The 21,944-nt window shown below is 62.9% G+C and overlaps 1 protein-coding gene across 12 annotated transcripts; it reads left to right on the top strand.

Annotated features, from left to right (window-relative positions):
- Window positions 1-1,537: 1,537 nt before the first annotated feature.
- UBTF (upstream binding transcription factor) lies at window positions 1,538-20,998 on the top strand. 12 transcript variants are annotated; one of them, XM_064473512.1, is made up of 23 exons: window positions 1,582-1,662; window positions 1,759-2,081; window positions 5,374-5,505; window positions 8,510-8,685; window positions 8,991-9,074; window positions 9,778-9,933; window positions 10,715-10,779; window positions 11,395-11,515; window positions 11,992-12,102; window positions 12,408-12,541; window positions 12,967-13,108; window positions 13,436-13,477; window positions 14,263-14,376; window positions 14,568-14,723; window positions 15,214-15,369; window positions 15,611-15,721; window positions 15,810-15,898; window positions 16,099-16,288; window positions 16,547-16,594; window positions 16,832-16,900; window positions 17,269-17,415; window positions 17,809-17,928; window positions 18,368-20,998. In XM_064473512.1, the coding sequence occupies exons 3-23, from the start codon at window positions 5,448-5,450 to the stop codon at window positions 18,479-18,481; spliced, it is 2,403 nt and encodes an 800-aa protein (XP_064329582.1). In that variant the 5' UTR covers window positions 1,582-1,662; window positions 1,759-2,081; window positions 5,374-5,447; the 3' UTR covers window positions 18,482-20,998. The 12 variants fall into 12 exon arrangements, with proteins under 12 accessions (XP_064329578.1, XP_064329582.1, XP_064329577.1 ...); XM_064473507.1 differs by having other exon boundaries at window positions 11,395-11,524; XM_064473508.1 differs by lacking the exon at window positions 1,759-2,081 and having other exon boundaries at window positions 1,538-1,662; window positions 11,395-11,524.
- Window positions 20,999-21,944: the final 946 nt, after the last annotated feature.

The raw sequence follows: 21,944 nt of genomic DNA, 5'->3' as shown, positions 1-21,944 counted from the left end.
TTGGGCACGTATTTGAGGAGCCCCGGCTTCTGGCCTACCTGCTGCAGGGTTTGTGGCTGATTTCCAGGGCTCCAGTGCCCCTCCTTGGTGGCAAAAGCCACACAACCGCACGGTGCGGGGGAGGATCTGCGCCGCCATCCAACATGGCTTTTTGGTTTAAAAAAAAAAAAAAGTTAAAAATTAAAAATGTTGATTTTTTCACGTGTTTGGCCTGAATGTCGCCAAAGATTCTGTGGTGGCTTGTTTTGTTGTATTTTTTTCTTTTGCGATTCTTCCCTCTTGCAAAACAGTGACATTTCACCTAATTCGGACCAGGAAAAACAGCTCAGCCCAGGGCCTTTTCCATGCGGAATAAATATATATATAATTTTTTTTAAGCTTTCACTGGAGGGATTAACTGCTCAGTGCTGAAGCTGGCTGGCACAGCTTGGCACACCTTGGCGGCCGTGCCTGCTGGAGGCAGGCCCGCGGGACGTGGCGGAGGGGCCGTCCGCCTGTCTGTCTGATCCTTTGCTTGGGAATAAGGCCCAAATAAGCCACTTGCACAGCCGGGCTTTTTCTCATCGCCACTCCACACCCTCAAATCAGCCTGGGGGGGCCAACTGCACCCAGATTGGGGACTTTTTTTTTTTTCCTTTGCCATATAAACAGGGGTGAAAATCCCTTGGGTCTTGGCCACTCCGGCGCAGCTGGCCTGGGAGGTGCCTGCAGCCAGCCAAGCCGGGCAGCTCCAAGGCCTGACCCCGCATTTCCAGGCATCATCCCACATCCCTTGGAGGGGAAGGGGGGGTCCCCACTGCCTCCCGCTCCCCGCTGCCTTGCAGCAGGTGCCTGCCAGAGCTGCCTGCACCGGCCTGGCCGGTAGCGTGCAGATGGCCGGAGCTCGCTGGTAGTGCGCGGGCAGCCGGTAGCGTGCAGATGGCCGGAGCTCGCCGGTAGCATGCGGGCGGCCGGTAGCGCGCAGATGGCCAAAGCTCGCCGGTAGCGCGCAGATGGCCAAAGCTCGCCGGTAGCGCGCGGGCGGCCGATAGCGCGCAGATGGCCGGAGCTCGCCGGTAGCGCGCGGGCGGCCGGGAACGCGGCGGCGGCCTGGAGCAGCCGTGGCGTACGGGCGGCCTGCGGCCATAGCGCAGCCAGCCCCGGCCGGCCGGTAGCGTGCGAGCGGCGGCGGGGCGGCCGGTGCCGTGCAGGCAGCCCGGGGTGGCCGGTGGCGTGCAGGCAGCCTGGGATGGCCCCGTAATTTGCAGGCAGCTTGGGATGGCCGGTAATTTGCAGGCAGCTGCCCGGCCGGGATTGGCTGCGGGGAATGACGCCCAGCACAACAAAGGTGGAGTTGGAGAAATTGCATTAAAAAAAATTAAGAGAGAGAGAGAGGAGAAAGGGAGAGGGGAGCGGAGGGAGGGGAGGAAACTGCCCCTCGCCCGCCCCGCCGGGGAAACCCCCCACCGCGGCCGTGTCCCGGGGCTGCCCGGGGCCGCGGGGCGGGCAGGGAGCGCGGCCCCGCCGCGGCGGAGGGGACCCACCGGGGCGGGAGGCGGCTCGGCTCGGCTTCCCCCCCCTCCGCTCCCCCCCCCTCCGCTTCCCCCCCCCTTTTTTTTTTCCCTCTCTCCTTTTTTTTTTTTTTTTTTTTTATGCAAACGCCGGGCGAGGATTGTTGCACATGTAAGGAGATTTTTTTTTTTTTTCTTTCCCTTTCCCCCCCCCTTCCCTCCTCTCTCCTTCCTCCTCCTCCTCCTCCTCTTTTTCTTCTCGCCACAGTGTTGCAAAAGCAAAGAGCAATAAAAAACACGGCGAAAGCGGCGGGAGCGCGGGGCGGCGGCGGCGGCCGGCGGTGCCGCTTGGGGAGCGGCGGAGGCTGGCGGCGGACCCCGGCGCTCAGAGCCCGGCTGATTGGAAGAGAAAACGCAGCGCCATGGAGGCGGGGGAAAGCGCGATCGTCTCTGCGGGGACTGGAGCGCGTCCACGCCCGGGGCCAGCGCTGCAGAGCTGGCCGCCGTTCAACCGCCGCTTCCCCGCCCCGGCCCCGCCGAGCGAGCCCCGGCCCCGCCGAGCCCCGGCCCCCCAAAGCCGCCGGGCCGCAGGTACGTGCCTGCGCCGGGGGAGCGGAGCCGCGCCGCGCCGTGACCGTGCCGCGCCGCCCGGGCTCGCCATTCGCCGCCGCGCCGCTCCGCCGGCGGGGCTGGAGGAGGCGCTTTGTTCCTCCCCGGGCTCCCGCTGCCGCCGCGCACCGGGCTCGGTAAGGCGCCGCCGCTCCGCCGGGAAGGGGGGCTCCGCACCCGCCGAAAACGGGGGGATTAGGGGTTGGTTTTTTTTTAGGGGGGGTCGGGTTTTTTTTTGTTTTTGCAGGGGGAGGGAAATATTTTTTTTATATATATAAAGGAAAGAGAAAAGGCCGGGCTCCGCGCAGGCCCCGCGGGCAGGAAGCCGCCGCCGGGGCTCGCCCGCCCGCTCCGGCCCGCTCCGCGCCGGCGGGGGGCACCGCGCTGGGGCTCGGGGCGGGGGGGAGCGCGGGGCTCGGCGGCCTCGGTGTGCCCCCCCCCCCCTTCTCTCCCTCCTTTTCCCTTCCCTCTCCTCCTCCTCGCTCCCCTCCCTCCTTCCCGCTCGCCCTCCCTCCCTCCCCGGCTGCCGCAGCTGGATTTCGGGGGCAGGCTTCCAGCGCTGGGCGGTTGTTTTTCCCCAGCCCGGGTGAGTCCCGCGCCGCGGCGGGGAGCTCGGCGCCGCGCTCCGCCGGGTGCGTGCCCGGGCTCGTCCGCTTCTCCCCCACCCCCTCCCCGCGCTTTATTTTTTTTTTTCCCCCCCCCTTATTCTCTTTTTATATTTTCCACCCCCTTCCTTTTTTTTTTTTTTTTTTTTTTTCCGCCTTTCTTCCCCCCTTCTTTCTTCCTTTCTTCCCTCCGGACCGGGAGCGGGGCTCCAGCCCCCCGCTGGGTGGGTGGGTGTTTCTGGGCTCGAGGAGGGGTCGCGAAGGGGGGGGGTAAAGGCGGGGGGGGGGATGAGGGGGCGGCGGTGGTGGTGGTGGGAAAGGAGGGGGGGGATGGATTGGGTAGGAGCCGCTCCCCGGGGGTCGGTGCGGGGAGGTCGCGCTGCCCTCGCCCGGCTCGCTGCAGCTGCCCGGCCGCCCCCAGCCGGGCATCCCCGCCCCCCCTTCCCCCTCCTCCTCCTCCTCCTTCTTCTTCTTCTTCCCCCAGCGGCTCCGGCGCGGGGCTGGGGCTGCGGCGGCTCGGCTAGAGCTCCCCCCCTCCTCCTCCTCCTCCTTCCACCTCCTCCTCCTCCTTCTCTCCTCTCCTCCTCCTCCCCCCTTTGCAGCCCGGAGAGGTGGGTTTGTCTCGGCTTTATAACCGCGCCGGCTGCACGGGTGGAGGGGAAGGAGCGGCGGGCGGAGGCGGGCGCAGCCCGGCCATTGTGTGCCGCGGCGGAGAGCGGCCGCGCCGGCCGGTAACGACGGGGGGGATGGCGGATGGGGAAGCCAGGGCGGGCGGGGGGGGGAAGCCGCGGTGCATCGCATCGCTCCGGGGGGCCGGGGGAGCGGAGAGGGGGCCGGGGAGGGGGCTCCCCCTCTCCGCTCCCCCGGACCCCCCCCCCCCTCCCCGGACTCGCCTCCATTGTCCGCCCGGGTGGTGGCGGGAGGGGGTGGGGGGGGAAGGCGCGGAGCGCGGCTCGCTGGCGCCCGGGTGGGAACCGGGGGCGGGAGGGGACCGGGGAGGCGCCGCCGGGGCCGCCCGCGCTCGGTCCCACCCGGTTCCTGCTGCCTGGCGGAGGAGGAGACTGGAGCTGGCCGGCGGCGCAGGGCATGTGCGGGCTCCCCGCCTCCGCCCGACGGCCCGGCCCCTTCCTCCCCCGCCTCCTCCTCCTCCTCCTCCTCCACCCCCCCCCCGGCGCGGGATCCGGTTCCCCCCCCCCCCCGCCCCCCAGGGGGATCCCGCACCCCCATCCCCCCACCACCCCCCCCCCCACGGGGATCCCTCTGCGCGCGCAGCGCGATCGCCCCCCGCCACGCCCCGCGATGATCCGATGGATCCCTCCCCCTGCCACGATCCCGCCTTCCCCACCCCCGGGGCGATCCCTGGTCCCCCCCCCACCCACCCCCGGGGGGGCTGGGCTGATCCCACCCCGGGGCGATCCCGCATCCAACCCCCGAAGTGGTCCCAGATCCGCCCCCCGCGGGGGCCGATCCAACGCTGGAGCGATCCACCCCCCACCCCGAGGGCTCATCCCCCACCCCCCGGGGGATCCCCCATCCACCCCCCTGGGGACTGATCCCCCCCCGAGGCGGTCCCAGATCGCCCCCCCCCCCTCCCCGGGGTGGATCTGCCCCACACAGCGATCCCCCAGGGCCTGGTGGGTCCTGCACCCCCACAGGGCCAATCCTCAATGTCCCCCCAGGGCGATCCTCTCTCTGGCCCTCGGCCTGGATCCCCCCAGCACCCCTCCCAAGGCCCAGGTTTCTCCTAGACCCCCCCCAGGATCCCCCTTCGGGTGCCTGGCTCCCCCTGGGGCCCCCCACAGGCCTGGGGCCTGCCTCCCCAGGGCCCCCCCTCCTCCCCAGGGCCCTCGGCCTCTCCCCTCGGGGTGATGAGGCCTGGCTCCCTCTGCCACGGGATCCCCCCTAGGGATCCCCCCACAGGCTGGCGTCCTGTTCCCCCCTGCCCCCACCCCCCCCAGGCTCTGGAGTCCCCCCACCAAGGCCTCTCACTGGCTCACCCACCCGGGATCTGGGGGGGGACCCTTCCCCTAGAGTTAAAATGTCCTTCTCCCTCAGGGGAGCCCCGACCCCCTCCCAGGCGTGTGGAGGTCTTTCCCCAGAGCTCCCCAAATGGGTGACCCCCCCGAGCACCCTTGGATCTTGGGTTGTGGCCCCCCCACCCCAGGGAGGATCGCACTGGATCTGTGGTGCCCCTTTCTTTGAGACCCCTGTTTTGGGGGGGTGACCCCCCTCCAGGAGATCCCTTGGAGCCCTGTTGGCTCAGGTCCCCCTGACCCCACCGCAGATACCCTGAGCCCTTCTCCCCTTGGATCCGTGGGGATCCCCCCGGATCATGCCCCTGCCCACGCACCCCTGTTCTTTCCCTCCCCACCAGGGTGGGGGGTCATGCCACCGTTCAGGATCCCCCCTCTCCAACCCCCCCCCAGGATCTCTGGGACCCCCCCCTTGCACCCACCTTCTCCTCCCTTATTACCTCTGCCCCGCACCCCTCTCCAGGGCCCCCCCAAACCTCGAAGGGCTGGGGAGAGGGGGGATCCCAGCACCTCAATCATCTGGGAGTGGGGGGGGACACACACAGAAACCTGCGTCAGGCCCCCCGTTCCCCATCAGGGGTTGGGGGTCCCCCCAGCCTGGGGGGGTGCCTAGCAGGGGTCTCTCTTTCCTTGCAGAGCCGAGCGGGAGTGATCTCCGGTAGCGCGCGAGGGAGCCGGCGGGGACCGTCCTGGGCGCAGGCAGGTGGAGGATGAACGGCGAAGCCGAGTGCCCTGCAGACTTGGAAATGACAGCTCCCAAAAACCAAGGTGAGGCCACCCCCCAGAGCCCCCCGCCCCACGCTGCAGGTCCCACAGGAATGCCACCGCTGCCGCTTTTTTTTTAAAAAAAATAATAATTAAAAAAACCCTCGGGGCAGCCCTTCTGCCCAAGGGATGGGGGAGCCGCACGGGCACCAGCAAATCCCAACAGTGCCGGGGGGATTTGGCTCTCCCGATGCCGGCTCCGCCACGGGGGAGCACACACACGCATGCGAGTGTGCGGATGCACGCGCCGGTGCACCGTCAGCCCCCCCGGTGGAAGGTGGCCACCGGCTCGCGGCGTCGGGGATGCTCTTTTTGGGCGGCTGGTGTTTCGGCTGGGGTGGGGGTGGGGGGGGTGGGGGGCTGGCACAAAGAGGTGCTGCCTTCACCGTTCACATCTGGGCTGCATTAAAAGCCGAGCCGTTACCTTGGGCCTCCGGCTTCCAGACCCTGGGATGACATCAGAGGTTCAGCTTTTATTGGAAAAGAGGGAGGAAAACAAGAAAAATAGGGGCGTTTTTATTTGGGGCAGTCCACCTGGGCAGCGGGGCTCTGCTACCACACCACCCAAAAACTCCCTGGGTCTCCCCCGAAACCCCAGGGAGTGCGGTCCAGCCCCCCTCGCCCGCCTGGTTCCCCCGTTTTTCCTGCCTTGCCGCAGTCGGTTTGTTGCCCCGAGCGAACCCGGCTGGAGCACGTGTCCTTCGCTGGGTCTTTAGATGGATTTAATTACACCGGGGCAGCTTTCCTAATATAGACCCGGCCCGGCCGATGCCAGGAGAGCCGGGGATAAATCGGTCCCAGGGCACAGACAACCCCATTCATCTTGGCGGGTGAACTCCACAATTCTGGCGTTTTTCAGCAAACCCCAGCCCGAGGGAAGGGGGATGGAGGGATGGGGGGGCCGAGTGTGGGGTCCCCGTTGTCCCCACCCTGCTGCCGGCGAGGGTTTTGGGAGGTTTCCGCAGTTTGTTACACATCCCTGTGAGCTGTGGTCATTCCGGCCGTCTGCTGGTGGGGGGGGTCATGCACGGCCAAAGGTCTTGAGGCGTTCCTGCGTTGTGTGTGTGTGGGGAAACTGAGGCAGGGGGCTTGTTGATGGGGGCAGGGTTGGGGGGGGTCTTGTCTCCTCCCTCCCCACTTAATTTTCATGGCTGTGCTGCTTTGGGTTATTTCTCCTGATTTCTGCAAGTAAAGTTGCCACCAGCTTCACGGCCTGTTTCTGCCTCGTTGGTCCTTGCCTGGGGGGATCTGGAAAGCAGACGGGAAAAAGAGGAAGACAAAATTTTGGGCTCGGTGTCCCCCCCCCAGCTCTGATCCCCCCCAGAGGCACTGCAGGGGACGGGCTTTTCCCATCTCTTTTCCCCCTTTTTGGGGCGCCCCGTTTTGGGGCTCTGAATCCGGGACTGTGGAGATGCGTCCTGAGCTGCTGGGCTCCCTGCTTTATGGGGGGGCTCTTTCCATCTTTCCCCCTCAAATTAATCCCTAATGGACCTGATGAGGCAACTATGGAGACTGGCCAGATCCCAAACTGTTCCTGCCTCGACCGCCCAACCTGACAGGTCCAGGAGGCGAAGTGGGGTGGGAGGGCAGGTCCTGGCTGTGCTCCCCGCACCTGGCTCTGGGTCCCATGTGTTGTTTAACATCCCTCAGATTTGGGGCTCAAGGGGGGTTTCCCCTTTGCCGGACTGATGCAGAGGCAGGACAGGGAGGCAGGCAGGAGGCGGAGGTGGTGCTTTCGCACCTGTGGAGTTCGAGCAGAGGGAGAGCTGCAGCCGGGTATTTCTGGGGGCTTGTTTTCATTCCTGGGGATGGAGGGGGAGGGAAATGCTCCCTTCAAATCTATGGCCGGCTGCACTGTCCCTGTCTCACCGGGATGCTCTGTGTCCCTTCGGCAGCTCCGAACACCCCAGTCTTCGTCCGGCAGTGATGTGGGGCTGGGGACACCATGGAGAGCCAGTCCTGCACCCGGGGAGCCCTTGGGTTGGGGCGTCCTTCCCAGGCTGAAGCAGGCAGGGCTGCGTGTGCGTGCGGCTTGGGGCTCTGCTCCTCCTCCAGCCTGTCCCCAGGGACCTCTCTTTCCGCTCCCAGGGCTTGCAGCTTTTCCCCAGGGCCACCCATCTTTGCACAACACCCAGGGCTCCTCTCCGCAGCCGGCACGGAAGCTTGGGCCAGAGAGCCCTGCAGAGGAATTCCCCTGGTGAGGAAGCAGCCCCAGAGTCGGTGCTGGATGGGGCATTTGGTGCTGGGATATCCTGCCTGCTGCCTGTCCTGTCTGGCACTGCCGCCCATCGATGCATCCTAGTTGTTCCAGGCTCCCTGGCTTTGCCGTCTGTCTGTCCCACTGTCCCAGCAGCTTGTTCGTATGGGAGTTGGGGATGCTCCTCCCGGCAGCTCGGGGGATGTTGGGGTGGCGTAACCATCACCCCTGTGCCGTCAGGGACCCCGCTGTGAGGCGGGGGCTGTGCTGGGCTCTGGCACCCTCCCGGCTTTGTGATCTCTGAGCTTTGACCTTGGCAGAGGTCAACGTGGAGCTAGGTCCCAGGTGATGGCAAGGCTTTCCGAGTTGAAGGAAAAGCAGCACTGAGGCGTTTCCCATTGCTCTGGACACATCTTTTCCACTTAGAAAGTGGGTTTCTCTTTGGCTGGAGAGCGCATCGCTCCCATCTTGCTCCGCAGGGCTTCGCTCCCGTGCATAGGAAATAGCCCTCCGCTCCCGTGCGGCAGAGCCGTCGCCTTATCTGATGGTGTACTGGGATGATCGAGTCTCTCTGGTTTGCACTGAGTGGATTTTCTAGCTTTGCCCAGATTGTTTTGGCCTGTAGAAAGTTGCTCGAGGGTGATGGAAACAGCCACGTCCCTTTGATCTTTAATCTCGAGAGGCAGCATGTGGAGATTACGTGTCCCGGCGTGCGGTCCGGAGCTGCACGCTGGGAGCTGTAGTCCCTGTGTCCTGCCGGGAAGGCTGCCTGCCCGTCGCTGCTGCTAAGCCTGTTTCTTTGCTGCTCAGACCGCTGGTCTCAGGAGGACATGCTGACTCTGCTGGAGTGCATGAAGAATAACCTGCCCTCCAACGACGGGAGCAAGTTCAAAACCACCGAGTCCCACCTGGATTGGGAGAAAGTGGCTTTCAAGGACTTCTCGGGGGAGATGTGCAAGATGAAGTGGATGGAGATTTCGAACGAGGTAACTGACAGCCACACGGGGCTCAGAGGTGTCTCCGCGAGAGGGACCGAGCGTCCCGGCGACCTCCCAGGGCTATTTGAAACGCTCGAGTTCAGCACCCCGAGTCCTCGGCTCTTAGTGCCAGCACCATCCCGCTGCCGTCGGCGTTGCAAAGCCTTCGGAGGCGCTGGGTCGGGTCGTTTGCGCGGTGGCATTACAAAACCCTGTGGGTTTATGCTGTGCCGAGCGTGGCTCAGTGCCGAGCGGGGATCTGCCCTGCCCCCTGCGCAGCCTGTTCACTTTTGTGGCCCTTCATTACCCCGCAGGTGAGGAAGTTTCGGACCCTCACAGAACTCATTATGGACGCTGAAGAGCACGTGAAGAATCCTTACAAGGGCAAAAAGCTCAAGGTATCGAGCAGGAATTGGGGTCTGTCCCTAAAGGGGGACATCACCCTTCCCTGGGATGGGGGGCTGTCACCCATGTGGCACCCCAGACCTGTGTGGCTCTGCCGCCAGAGCCCCTGCAGGCACCTCACTGCCCGTAATCCCCGCGGCCGGCTGCCCAAGGCTCCGGAGGCCACGGGCTCTGGGCCCGGGCCAAGTCCAGGGTACATTTAATATGGCTGGCTGTATTGCTGGCAGCCTGCATCCAAGTTTAGCACTGGGGGGGCCGAGAAGCAGCCGTCCTATTCCTGGCCTCCCGAGTCGGGTGGGGTGCTGCTTTCAGCCACGTGGCCCCAGGGCAGCCGATGCTCTGCCACTGGCCATCCCTGGGGGGTGGGTCACATCCCCTCCTCCTGCCTCAGTTTCCCCTCTGGCAGCAAAACCACTCTGTGCCAACAGCTCTGGATGGCTGGAGGCTGCTCCCGAGATACCCAGCCTTGGGATATTGTAGTTCTTGGGGAAAGGAGCCCTTGCTCCCAGCATTTTTCCCCTCCTTGCCTGCAAAGCTGGGGTGCTCTCATGTCAGGGAGCTGGATCACCAGCAGGGCTGGATGGAGGCAGGTCTCCCCCAGTACTGGGGGGAGCTGGGAGCCGGCTGGGTTTGGTTGTGCCCCCCACGGTGCCGCCAGCTCTGCACTCAGTGTCTGCCGCTCTGCTATCTCCCCAGAAACACCCCGACTTCCCCAAGAAGCCCCTGACTCCCTATTTCCGCTTCTTCATGGAGAAGCGGGCCAAATATGCCAAGCTTCACCCTGAAATGAGCAACCTGGATCTCACCAAGATCCTGTCCAAGAAATACAAGGAGCTTCCCGAGAAGAAAAAGGTACGGGGGTGGAATCAGGAAACCCTTTCCCAGTTGTGTGCCTCTGCGTGCTGGGCTCTGCCTGCCCAGCTCTCCCAGTAAAACCATCAGAGCCCAGCCTCTACCTGGTGAGGGTTTAATCTAGCTCTCGATGGGAGAAACCTGGGTGCTTGTTTAGTCCCGTCAGACCAGTAAGACTTCCTTTCCTTTTCCTGTCCTGGTTCCCAGGATCCTTGGGGTGGAGGCTGGCTGGGTCTGTCCGTTGGTCCGTCTCTTCCAGACGGACCTGGATGGTGACTTTGCTGTTGGGTGGATCTGTATTTACCGCTGGGGTTAAATCACACGCCCCACCATGGCTGCCTTGTCTGAGCGAGGGATGGAGGGGCAGGCGCTGCTCCGAGCCGTGGGAGTTGCTGGGAAGAGAGCTGCCCATCTCACCTCCGGCTCTGGAGGTGGCCTTGGGCTCGGCCAGAGCCCGGGCAGGCGTTTTGGGTGCCCCAGTTCTCAGTCTGGGTGGATTTGCCACCAGCAGGAAAGATCCAGGGCACAAAGTCCTGCTGTGCCCTCTTGCCCAGGGCTGCTCAGGTGCAGGGAGAGGGAGGAGATCCTGCCTCTGAATCCCTGGCTGGGCTGGAAACCCTCAGCTGGGAGCTGCAGGACCAGCGTGATGGGCTGGAGAGCCCTCGCGTCCCTTTAGGGGTGGTGGGGTGCGCAGCCGATAGGGACAACAGGGATGTATCTGCCTGCCCATTCCCCAGTGCTGACATCCCTCTCCACCTCCCTGGTGGCTTTGTGTCCCCAGATGAAATACATCCAGGACTTCCAGCGAGAGAAGCAGGAGTTTGAGAGGAACCTGGCGAGGTTCAGGTGAGCGGGCAGCCTCCCCGGCATTCCCCCAGGCCGCTCCAGGCAGAGCCAGTCTCCGTTCCTGCGGGTAGCTCACGGAGGAAGCCCTGATGGGTGCTGGGGCTTGAAGGCAGAAGGGAAGGGGAGATGCTGAAAACAAACAAAAAAAAAAGCAAGGAAAAGGTGTCGGAGAGCAGCCCTCCAGCTGGGACACTCAGCGAGGGGGGGGGGGGAGAGGACCAGCCACCCTCTGGGGGTTAGGGTCTGCAAGGGGAAGACAGGCGCCCTGCCACCAGCACTGTTAAAAGCTGAAGCGACCATCCCATTCCCCCCAGACCTTCCCTTCGAACGTGGTCGCTGTGACCCAGGTGGATCCTGGCGTTCCCAACGACCGGCTGCTGCTCCAGGGGTGCAGCCCAGCCTGGCGCAATAAAGGGGATGCTTGTAGCTGATGCTCCCCCAGGAGGGGCTCCTAAAACCCTCCTGCTCTTTTTGGTGATGCCCCCAGTACCTGAGCCCCTGGAGGCTCAGCCCTGCAGGGACAGTTACCCCTTAGCAGGGAGGTTTAGGGGGTGCTCTCCTTCCACCTGCAACCTCCGTAACGCTCTCCCTTCCCCGCCTCCTTGCCGGGTAAAGGGAAGATCACCCGGATCTCATCCAGAACGCCAAGAAATCTGACGTCCCTGAAAAACCCAAGACCCCCCAGCAGCTGTGGTATAACCACGAGAAGAAGATCTACTTGAAAGTGCGTCCAGATGTGAGTACGGTGGGTGGGAGTGCGTGTGAGCGTGAGTGTTGAGGGGTCCTGTACCCCGCTGCTGGGGGGAGAGGAGGGGGAAACGAGAAGCATTTTAGTGGGGGGACGGGATGGAAGACACCGCTAGGAGCTCCCAGCAGTCTGGACGGAGGTAAGAAGGGGCTCTGCACATCTGGAAGAGGCTTGGGGATACAGATCCTCCTTTTTGCCTACAGTCGAAGGGGTGACCACAGCCTGAGTCAGGGCAGGAAAGATTTCCAGCACAGACATCCACCTCTGGCCATGCCCCACACTCGCACGCACCCCCTTCCCCGGCCACGAGCTCGGCTCGCAGCCACCCCGCGGCCCCAAGCCGGGTGCCGCCGGGACAAGATGGTGGGCAACACTATTTTTGCCTTTTTTTTTTTTTTTTTTTCCCCCTTCTTCTTTTTTTGGATTTTACCCCTCTGCCCTCACCTCTGGCTTTGGGTTTTCAGGCCACCACGAAGGAGGTGAAAGAGTCGCTGGGCAAGCAGTGGTCTCAACTCTCGGATAAAAAGAGGCTGAAATGGATTCATAAGGCCCTGGAACAGCGGAAGGAGTACGAGGTAGGGAGCAGCCTCACACGTTCCCCTCCACACTCGTCCCTATGTTCACTCCAAACCACTCTGCCTCCCGGCTGCAGCCGCCGCCGGCTAGCCCGCCTCACCCGATAGCCAGCGTGGGGGTTCAGCCAGATCCCTGCAGGTCCCTAGAGAGTCTGAGCCCTGCCTCCTCCAGCAGCATTTGGGGAAGGGAGAAGTACCCCTGGGGAGATGATTAGGGCAATGGTTGGCTTCTCTTTCCTCCTCCTCTGGCCCCCAGCCAGGCGGGGATCGGAGCCCCTCTTCTGACTGCTCTCCATCCTTTGCAGGAGATCATGCGTGACTACATCCAGAAGCACCCCGAGCTGAACATCAGCGAGGAGGGCATCACCCGCTCCACCCTCACCAAGGCTGAGCGCCAGCTCAAGGACAAGTTTGATGGACGACCCACAAAGCCCCCTCCGTGAGTCCTGTCCCTCCTCATTCGGGTGCGAGGGATGTGTGTCTCTCTGAGCTGTCGGGCGGGCGCTGGTTCTTGCTAACGAGGAAACTGGGGCTCTGCCTGGCTTGGAGAGCCCTGAGAGCGTCGTTTCTGGGACCATGGGCATGGGCTGTCGATGACCCCGTTAAACTGGTCCTTAAATATACATTAAATACATACTTGCAGAGAACCTGAGCGAGGTTTATGGTGATGCTGTGTGCTCTGGGTTAGGGCGTAATCCAAACCCTAGCTTCCCTAAAATGCCCTGGCAGAGCACTTCACTGCCTGGTGCAACCCAGAGGGCAGCTGGGGAGCCTCGGGGGGGTTCTTAGCATCCAGCCAGCTTCACAGAGGGGACACGAACGGGGCAGGTTGTCCCTAATGCTGGGTCCCTCCGTCAATTGCAGGAATAGCTACTCCCTGTACTGTGCAGAGCTGATGGCCAACATGAAAGACGTGCCCAGCACCGAGCGGATGGTGCTGTGCAGCCAGCAGTGGAAACTGCTCTCCCAGAAGGAAAAGGACGCGTACCACAAAAAGTGTGATCAGGTGAGTGGCTGAGGATGGACAGACGGGTGGACAGGCAGATGGGCACCAGGGCTGTGGGGAGGGAGGGAGGAGGAGGGTGGGAGAGCTTGGGCTACAAATTTCACTGGAAATGAGCCCCTCGCCCTTCCTTAGTGCCTGCTCTTGCTCTCTTGACCACCAATTCCCCCTGAGGTCCTCAGGCTCCCCAGTCCCAAGTGTGTGGGACCAGCAGATGGTCTGGGTGGAGGATGCTGTTGCCGAGGGGGCCGAGGCTGGGTCAGGGACTGCACGAGGCAGGGGTGGGGTGGGGGATCTCTGTGTAACCCCCCGCCTCCCGTCTCCCTGCAGAAAAAGAAAGACTATGAGATTGAGCTCCTCCGCTTCCTGGAGGTGAGTATTGTGGGGGTGCCTCGGCTGTTGGGTACCGGAGACCCCGAATGTGGGGAGGGAGCTCTGGCCAGGGGCTGAGATGGCTTAAACAGGGGCTGCACTGATCCTGCCCTCTTCTGCTCCCCCTGAAATGTGGCTGGACCCAGCCATGGGTGCTGTGCAGAGGTGTTTGCACATAGTCTTGACCCTTCCCCAGCTGCCCTAATGCCTGACCCAGTGTCTTCCAGTTGGGCACTGGGAGGTGGGGATAGGCCCCCCCAGCCGGGAGAGGAAGCTGGGGGTGGGCAGAGGGCTGGTGCTGGAGGAAGGGTTGCCACCAGTGGCTGCGGCTGTGCAGGCGGCAGCGAGTCTCGCTTCCTTTCCTTGGCTGGGGTGTAGGCGGGGGGAGCCGCACCAAGGCCGTCCCAGCATCGTGCTCGGTCCCCGGGCGGACGTGACGCGGCCCCGGCTGCATCTGCAGGGGCAGCGGGTGGAAAACCCAGGGGTGCGACCGGATCTGGGCACCTGCCCACCCTGCCTTTGCGGGGAGGAAGTAGATGAGACTGAGCCGGGGAGGGGACAGAGCTGGGGAAGAGAGACACTGCACTGTGATGGGGGTGACACAGGCATGGGGAGCCCCGGGCTGCGCAGCCAGGCTTGCGGTGCCTGATGTTGGCCCCTGGCTGGGATGGCTTTTGGACCAGGACAACTGAGTACATTAGGCCCCCCTTCCCCAGTGTCTCTGCTCCCTGATTGCATCAAAGCCTCCTTAGCATCGGGCCATCTAACCGTGTCTATCCTCCCAGAGCCTGCCCGAGGAGGAGCAGCAGCGGGTGCTTGGTGAGGAGAAGATGCTGGGCAGCAACCGGAAAGGGGCGACGAGTCCTGCCTCCAAAAAGTCCTCACCAGAGACTGGCAAGGTGAGAGCGGCAACTGGAGATGAATCAGTGCATGCCAGAGGCATGGGATGGGGTTTGGGCATCTCAGGGTGCTCTGAGGGCTTCATTCCTTGGTTCTTTTGTTATGGTTTTCCTGGGGTTCCTTGCTGCCAGTGTGAGGCAGGTCCCCTCTGTGTGCTCACCCCCACCCACGGCCCCTGTCCCTCCTGCAGGCCAGCTCAGAGAAGCCCAAACGGCCCATCTCCGCCATGTTCATCTTCTCGGAGGAGAAGCGGAAGCAGCTGCAGGAGGAGCGGCCGGAGCTGTCGGAGAGCGAGCTGACCCGGCTCCTGGCCCGCATGTGGAATGACCTCTCCGAGAAGAAGAAGGTTGGTACCGTCCCCGACCCTTCTCCTCCATCCCCGTCTCTGCTGCCCTCGCACGCCCCGTTGGGCATCTCCAGCAGCCCAGGGGACGCTGCCTGTCCTTGTCCTGCTGCGAGGGGCTTTGCTCGCCCCCAGGCACTGCAGGCAGGGGACAGTTGTCCCCAGGAGCATCACAGCTCTGGCGAGCCATCACCCAGGCACCGGTGTCGGTACCGATGGGTCCTCCCGGCTGTTCCCTCTCCCTTTCATGACCTGGTGGGTCAAAACCCAGCAGCTTAAGAAACCTTGGAGGGTCCCTGAGCCTCAGTTTAAAGGCTTTCTGGTTTTCCTGGTGGGGGGAGGTCAATGGTGGGGGGCTGCTGGTGCTACAGTGGAGACAGCAGTGGGGGAAGCTGCAGCATCTTGCTGCGCGCCCTCCCGGTGCTTGGTGGCCGGGGGCTTGTGCCCGGGTGGCCGTGCTGCCCCTTCAGCCCCGCCATGCACCCCTGCGCAGGCCAAGTACAAAGCGCGGGAGGCGGCGATGAAGGCACAGTCGGAGAAAAAGCACGGCTCAGATAAAGAGGAGCGTGGGAAGCTGCCTGAGTCTCCCAAGACGGCCGAGGAGATTTGGCAACAGAGCGTCATCGGAGACTACCTGGCTCGTTTCAAGGTGAGCAATGGGCTGGGAAGGGAGCTGGAAGTGGGATCGTTGCTCCCGCCAGCAGGAATTGTCTTGCACCTTCTCCCCCTGCTTTCACACCCAAGGCAGCAGGTTGGGAGGCACGGGGAGGACAGGGGTCACAGTGAGGGAGCGGGTGTCCCCTGGTCCATGGCAGAGCTGGCGGTAGCACCCTGGCACCCCAGGCATCTTGGGTGCATCTGTAATGTGGCGTGGGGGGTCTGTGCTGCAGAATGACCGGGGGAAGGCACTGAAGGCCATGGAGGCCACTTGGAACAACATGGAGAAGAAGGAGAAGCTGATGTGGATCAAGAAGGCGGCGGAGGATCAGAAGCGATACGAGGTGGGTCCCTGCTCCGTCCCACCCCTCGCTGTGCCCTTGCAGCAGTGCTCCCCGTGTGTCCCTGACCCCTCTTTCTCCTCCCGCTCAGAGGGAGCTGAGCGAGATGCGGGCCCCTCCATGCTCCACCAACTCCGCCAAGAAAATGAAGTTCCAGGGAGAGCCGAAGAAACCTCCTATGTGAGTACTTGAGGTCTGGGGTCCGAAAAGCTGGGTCTGGCTGGCCCATCTGGGCACGCGGGCTGGTACAAAAGAGCCTGGAGCAGCCTTGGGGTGGAGGGAGCGTGGGCTGAACCGTGGTGGGGATGGCTGGTGGTTAGCGCGGGTTGCTTGTGGCCATGCATGCCGTCTGATCCGGTCTCTGTGCTCCCCGCTTGCAGGAACGGTTACCAGAAGTTCTCCCAGGAGCTGCTGTCGAACGGGGAGCTGAACCACCTCCCGCTGAAGGAGCGGATGGTGGAGATCGGCAGCCGCTGGCAGCGCATCTCCCAGGGCCAGAAGGACCACTACAAAAAACTGGCAGAGGAGCAGCAGAAACAGTACAAGGTGCACCTCGACATCTGGCTCAAGGTGAGCATTGGACCCTTGTGCCTGGTGGGGGGCACCGGGGGGCTCTGGGGTTGGATGTCCTTGGGGATGCTTGGCATGGTCTCTGCTCGCAGTCTTCCTCTGGGAACCACCATCTCCAGACCCTTCTTTGCCATTTTGTAGCTTAAAGGGCCTTGAAATAAATATATGCGGGGAGGGGGTGCCCTGTGCTAGAGTCCTTCCCCTCGCCATGCCTGCCCAGCCCTCCCTGCACCCTGACCATCTCCCCTGTCTCCGCAGAGCCTCTCACCCCAGGAGCGGGCTGCCTACAAGGAACACACTTCCAATGTGAGTATCCACCTGGCACCACGGTGGGGGGGACCCAGGGGCTTGGGGCTGGGCTGGGCTCAGCCCTGGGTGAGGTTAGGCTGTGCGGTAGATGAGCCAAGCTCAGGGGAGCCCCTCAAAGGGATTCACCCCTGTAGCAGCTCAGCAGTGGGGTTTTCTCCGTGCCAGGCCCTGGGGAAGGAGCTTATCTCAAGCCCTGCAGCTCTAAATGGTTTTGCTTTGTTCCGCCCCCTGCAGAAACGCAAGAGCATAGGGAAGATCCGGGGCCCCAACCCCAAGATGAAGCCAACGATGCAGTCCAAGTCGGTGAGTGCTCTGCGCTGGGGACCGCCGGCACCCACCGCCCTGGGATGGGCGTCCTGGGGGGACCCAGACCTCTCCTTGAGACAATAAACCAAGGGCCCTCCCCAAATCTGTGCTCAAAACCCACCCGGCTCTGATTTTACCCCTCTACGGTCTATGCTATCCCCTTGTTCCCACTCCGGGAGCCTTTTTGGGGCCGTTTGTAAGATAAATGGGGAAAGGCTCCCAGGCAGGGTGTGGGGTAGGAGCCGCATGGTGCCGCTCGGTGGATGGAGGAACCCAAAGGCTGACGGCCAAGGATGGGGTGGTGCACCCATGGGTGCTGGGGTCCCGGGGTGCCTGCCCGCGACCAACCCCCTCCCGCCCCGCAGGAGTCAGAGGACGACGACGAGGAGGAAGAGGAGGAGGAAGATGACGACGAAGATGAGGATGACGACGATGACAACGGTGACTCGTCAGAAGAGGGTGGCGACTCCTCGGAGTCCAGCAGCGAGGAGGAGAGTGAGGACGGGGACGAGGTGAGGCTGCGGTGCGTGCCGCGGGGAGGGCGGTGGGGCCATCCCAGGCCCCGCTCCGCTCCCGTACCGCTCGCTCTGCCCCACCCCCCACCCCCCCCGCCCCCCGACTCACCCTCCTCCGGGGCTGGGGGGCATCCGCACCCGGGCTCAGATAGGACTGTGGCGGAGGAGCTCCCGGGAAGTGGGGGGACAGAGGGAGGCGAAGGGGAACGGGATCCCCCCCACTACCCGGCGTTCCCGGGGAGGGTGCGAGGAGCAGCCGCGGGGCGTAGTTAGGAGCAGCCTCGGGACGTAGAGGTGCGGGTTGTGCAGAGCCCCCAGTGAGCAGAGAAAAATCTCCTGTCTTTTTCCTGGTGGAGATACTGAGTCTGGTCTCGGCTCCGTTTGCGCCAGTGTGAATGCCGAGTAAGTCACCAGAGTCAAAGTTTTACACCGGTGCAACTGAAATCAGAGTATGCTGGATGGCGCTGGGGCCAGAAACCGTGTCCGTGCCTTGTGCTCGCCACCGGACAGGTGAGGTGTTTCGACCCCCTCGTTGGTCTCAGCTCACGCCTCTTCCTTCCCTGGCTTTAGAGGGGGGAAACTGAGGCACGAGGCGGGTCGGGTACCCTACCTCAGATCGTGTAGCGAGGCAGTGGCAGAGGTGAGGGTAGGACCCCCGCGCGCTGCTCCGGCACGCTCCCCCCCCCCCGCCCCCGGCACCCCCGAGCTGAGCCCTTGCGAACTCACTCCTGCCCTGCGCCCCTGTTCCATCCCCACCCCCACCCCGGGGTGGCAGCAGCGGGAGGGATGGGGCTGCACCCCCCTCACCCTGCAGTGAGGACACCCCCCCCCCGTGCCGCAGCGGGGAGGGCGAGCAGGGGGTGTGGGGGAGATGATGGATGGAGCCGGGGCCCCCCGCCCTGCTGCTAACCCCCTCCCCATCCTCTCTGCCACCCCCCACCCCCCCCAGAACGATGAGGATGATGAAGACGAGGATGATGAGGATGAGGATGACAACGACTCGGAGGGCAGCAGCAGTTCCTCCTCCTCCTCGGGGGACTCCTCTGACTCCGACTCCAACTGATCCGGCCAAGCTCTTAGTAACGTCGTTTGGTTTCTCGGTTTCGGTCCCGAATCCCCTCTCCAGCCCCCCGAAACCCCTTCCTCCTCTTCCTCCCGCTCCCCCCCGGCGAGCTGCAGCCCCCCCGTGGGACCCCCCCAATGCGGGGAGCGGGGGCCGGAGGTACCCCTCCGCCGAGCTCACACTACGGAGGGGGAGCCGGGGGTCACTCCCCCCTGGGCCAGGGGGAGGGGAGGGGGCGAGCCCCCCCATCCCTCCCACCCCCCCTTTTTACTCTCCCCTTACTGAGGGAGGGGAAGCGATTATTATTTTCTTATTTTTTTTTGAGATTTCATTATTTTCGGAGGGCCACCCTGTCCTCACCCCCTTCACACCCTCATTACCAGCTCTGGACTTTATAGAAAGAAAACAAAAAAACACAGGAAAAAAAAAAAACAAAAAAACAAACTACTCCCCCTCCCCCTTTTTTTTTATTAAAATACCCACAAATGGACCCCCCCACCCCGCGCAGACCCTCTCATCCCGCCCCAGGCAGCGGGCTTGGAGCATGAGCCGAGTTGCTCAGGACTCAGCCGTTGGGACAATGTCTCTTTCTCCCCCTTCCACCTCTTCTCTGCGCCCCCTCCCGGCATCTCGGGGTGCCCCCACCCCCACCCCCCAAAAAAACCAACTCACAAACCAAACCCCTTGTACAGTCTGGAAGCTGCACCGGGAGCTCACCGGGACCTCCGCATCCACGGCACTTGGGAGCGCCGGCCACGGACCGTGACCACCCGGCGTGTCCCCGTGGGGGGGTGGGGGGGGTGGGGGGCGATACGGATGGATTTGGGGGGGGGGGGGGGGTTGGTTGGGGGGGGGGGGGGGGGGGCGTGCGTGTGTGTGCGAGCGTGCAAGCGTGTGTGCCAGGGCGGGGGGGGCACCCGGGGCCGCGGCACGCGCGGCTCCCCCCTGCCCGGGGGTCCCGGCTGCTCAGCGTGACCAAGGGGGGGGGGGGGGGGGGGGGCGCGGGGGTGCTGCCGAAGCGCCCCTCTGTGTTGTCGGTGGTTGTTGTGCCGTTGTATTTTATTTTATTTTTTTTTCTCCTTTTTATAAAACAAGAAAGATTCATCTTTTATTTTTTTCTTCCCTCCCCCCCCATTCCCTCCACATCCCCCCCCCCCCCCCCGCCCCCCTATCTCCAGTGAAGCTGCTCCTCTCCCTTCGCCCCAAACCCCTGGGGGACCAGTGCTCCCCTCATCCCAGTTACCCCCAGTTTGCCCCCCCCCCCAGCCATGCTGTAAATATTGGTGCGGTTAGGGTTTATTTTGGGGGAGGGAGGGTCGATGCCCCCCTCCCCGGGAGGGGGATGGGGCCGTGGGGACCGGGGTGGGTGCGTGGGGGGGGGGTGTCTGGCGGCACCTGTCTGGGCCACCCCCCCCCCCTTTTTTTTTAAGCAGACACGAGCACCAGCAATCCCACGGCACCTCCCTGCAGGGTTCCTGTCCCCCCACCCTGTCCCCCCCCCCAAAAAAAATTCCCAGTATGATTAGGGACCCCCCCGAACCCCACTCTGGCTGGGGGTGCACAAGGTTTGTCCCTTCTGGTCTCCCCTGGCCCTGGGGGACAGGATTTGGGGGGGCCCCAGGGAAGGAGGTGGGGGGCACCTGCCCCCCCCCCCCCCCCCCCCGGCTGGGAAGGGGAGGCTGGGGGGGTTTTCTCTCTCATGTGCTTTAATTTGGCCATTTTTCTCTTCAGCCAAATCTCAGCTCAGTGGGGGGGGGCAGAAAGGGGGGCCAGTGGGGTCCCACCCCCCCACAGTCACGACCCCCCCAGGTTAGCTGATCTCAGCACCCCAAATCCGGCCCCCCCAAGACCATCAGTCACCCCAAAACACAACCGGTGCCCCCCTCAATGCTGGGGGGGGATGTGTGACACCCCCTGTCGCAGCCTCTTGCCTCAAATCGGGCTGAAAAACCATCGTTTTGGGGAAAACGACCCCAAGCCCGGGGTGGGGTGGGGGGGTAAACCCGGGTGCCCCCGCACGGACAATCCCCCCGCGTCCCCCTGGGACCGGGGCCCCGAAGAGAACCTGGCCGGTGTGTGTGTGTGTGTGTGTGTGTGTGTGTGTCCCCAGTGTCTGTCTGTCCATCCCTCTGGCCCCTTCCCCCCCCTCCCCCCCCATTTGGGATTTTCCTTTAATTTTCTTCCCAATTTTTAATTCCCCCCCCCATCCCCTAAGGGGAAACCCGTCCCTTTTTCTGCTGAATGTACCCAGCACCGTCGTGTTTTAGTGGATGTGTTTTTAGTACAAAAAAAAGACAAAAAAAACCCCAACCTTTTTTTTTTTCCTTTTTTCTGTTTAAAAAAAAAATAATAAAAATGAAAAATTCTTACAGCGCCGACAATTGGGGGAAAAGGCGTTTGCGCTGCAAGAGAATTGAACCTGAGTGCATTTTGGCACTGCCACAAAAACCCGGGATCCTTTAGATGGAAGTTCTTGTGAATTACATTAAAAAAAAAAAAAAACACCAAAAAAAAAAATTCATCTTTTTTTTCTAATATTTAAAGAGTGTTTTTGTAGGTTTAAAAAAAAGACAAAAAAAATTAAAAAAAAAAAATAAAATAATCCCAACTTGGAATTTGTACGGCTGAGCGGGACGCGGGGGCCTCGCATCTGCGGTTTCCCGGTTTGCTTGGGTTTCGGTTCTTTTTATTTTTTTGTTGTTGGTTTTTTTTGAGTTTTTTGGGTTTTTTTGGTTTTTTTGTTCTTTTTTTTTTTTTTTTTGTATAATAAAGTGAAAAATAATGTTTCTGTTCTCATGTCATTACTATAAAAAATAAAACTTTAGGAAAAAACCACAAGTGTGAGAAGCGTTTTTTCCCCCCTTCCCCCTTGGGGATCTGTGGGGATCTGTGGGGATCACTCAGGGGGATCCCCTGGGGGGGGGGATCCCCTGGGAGGGGGGTGGGGCCTAGGGGTCACTTTTGGGGGCTGTGTAGGGATGGGGGGAGGATCCACGGGGGTCCGTAGGGATCACTAGTGGGGAGCCTGTTGGGGTCGCTCGAGTGGGGGATCTGTCGGGATCACTGGGATCTGGTGGGATCGCTGCTGGGGGGGTGGGGGGGGTCTGTGGGGCTCAGGATTTGGGGGCTCCGTTGGAGTCATTATCTGGGGGATTCGGGGGGGTCACTGGGCGTAGGGGGATCCATAGGGATGGGGGGGATCCCTGGGGCCAGGGGGATGCTTGAGAAGATGGGGGATCCCCAGGGGTGGGTGGGGGGTCTATAGGGATGGGGATCTATAGGGATGGGGGCTCCATGGGCTGGGGGTCCGTGGGGTGAGGGGTGCAATGGGGATGGGGGGTCCATCGGGACTGGGGGTCCGCGGGGATCGGGCCGTCCCCGCAGAGGGGCCCGGGGCGGGAAGCCTCGGGGCGCCCGCAGGGAGAGCCCCAGGCCCCGCCCCGGCCCGGCCCCGCCCCCTCCC

The sequence above is a fragment of the Phalacrocorax carbo genome, chromosome 25, assembly GCF_963921805.1.
Source record: "Phalacrocorax carbo chromosome 25, bPhaCar2.1, whole genome shotgun sequence".
Classification (NCBI taxonomy): Eukaryota; Metazoa; Chordata; class Aves; order Suliformes; family Phalacrocoracidae; genus Phalacrocorax; species Phalacrocorax carbo.
The sequence above is the reverse complement of the archived record's forward strand: the minus strand, read 5'-3'. Positions and strand labels throughout refer to the sequence as shown.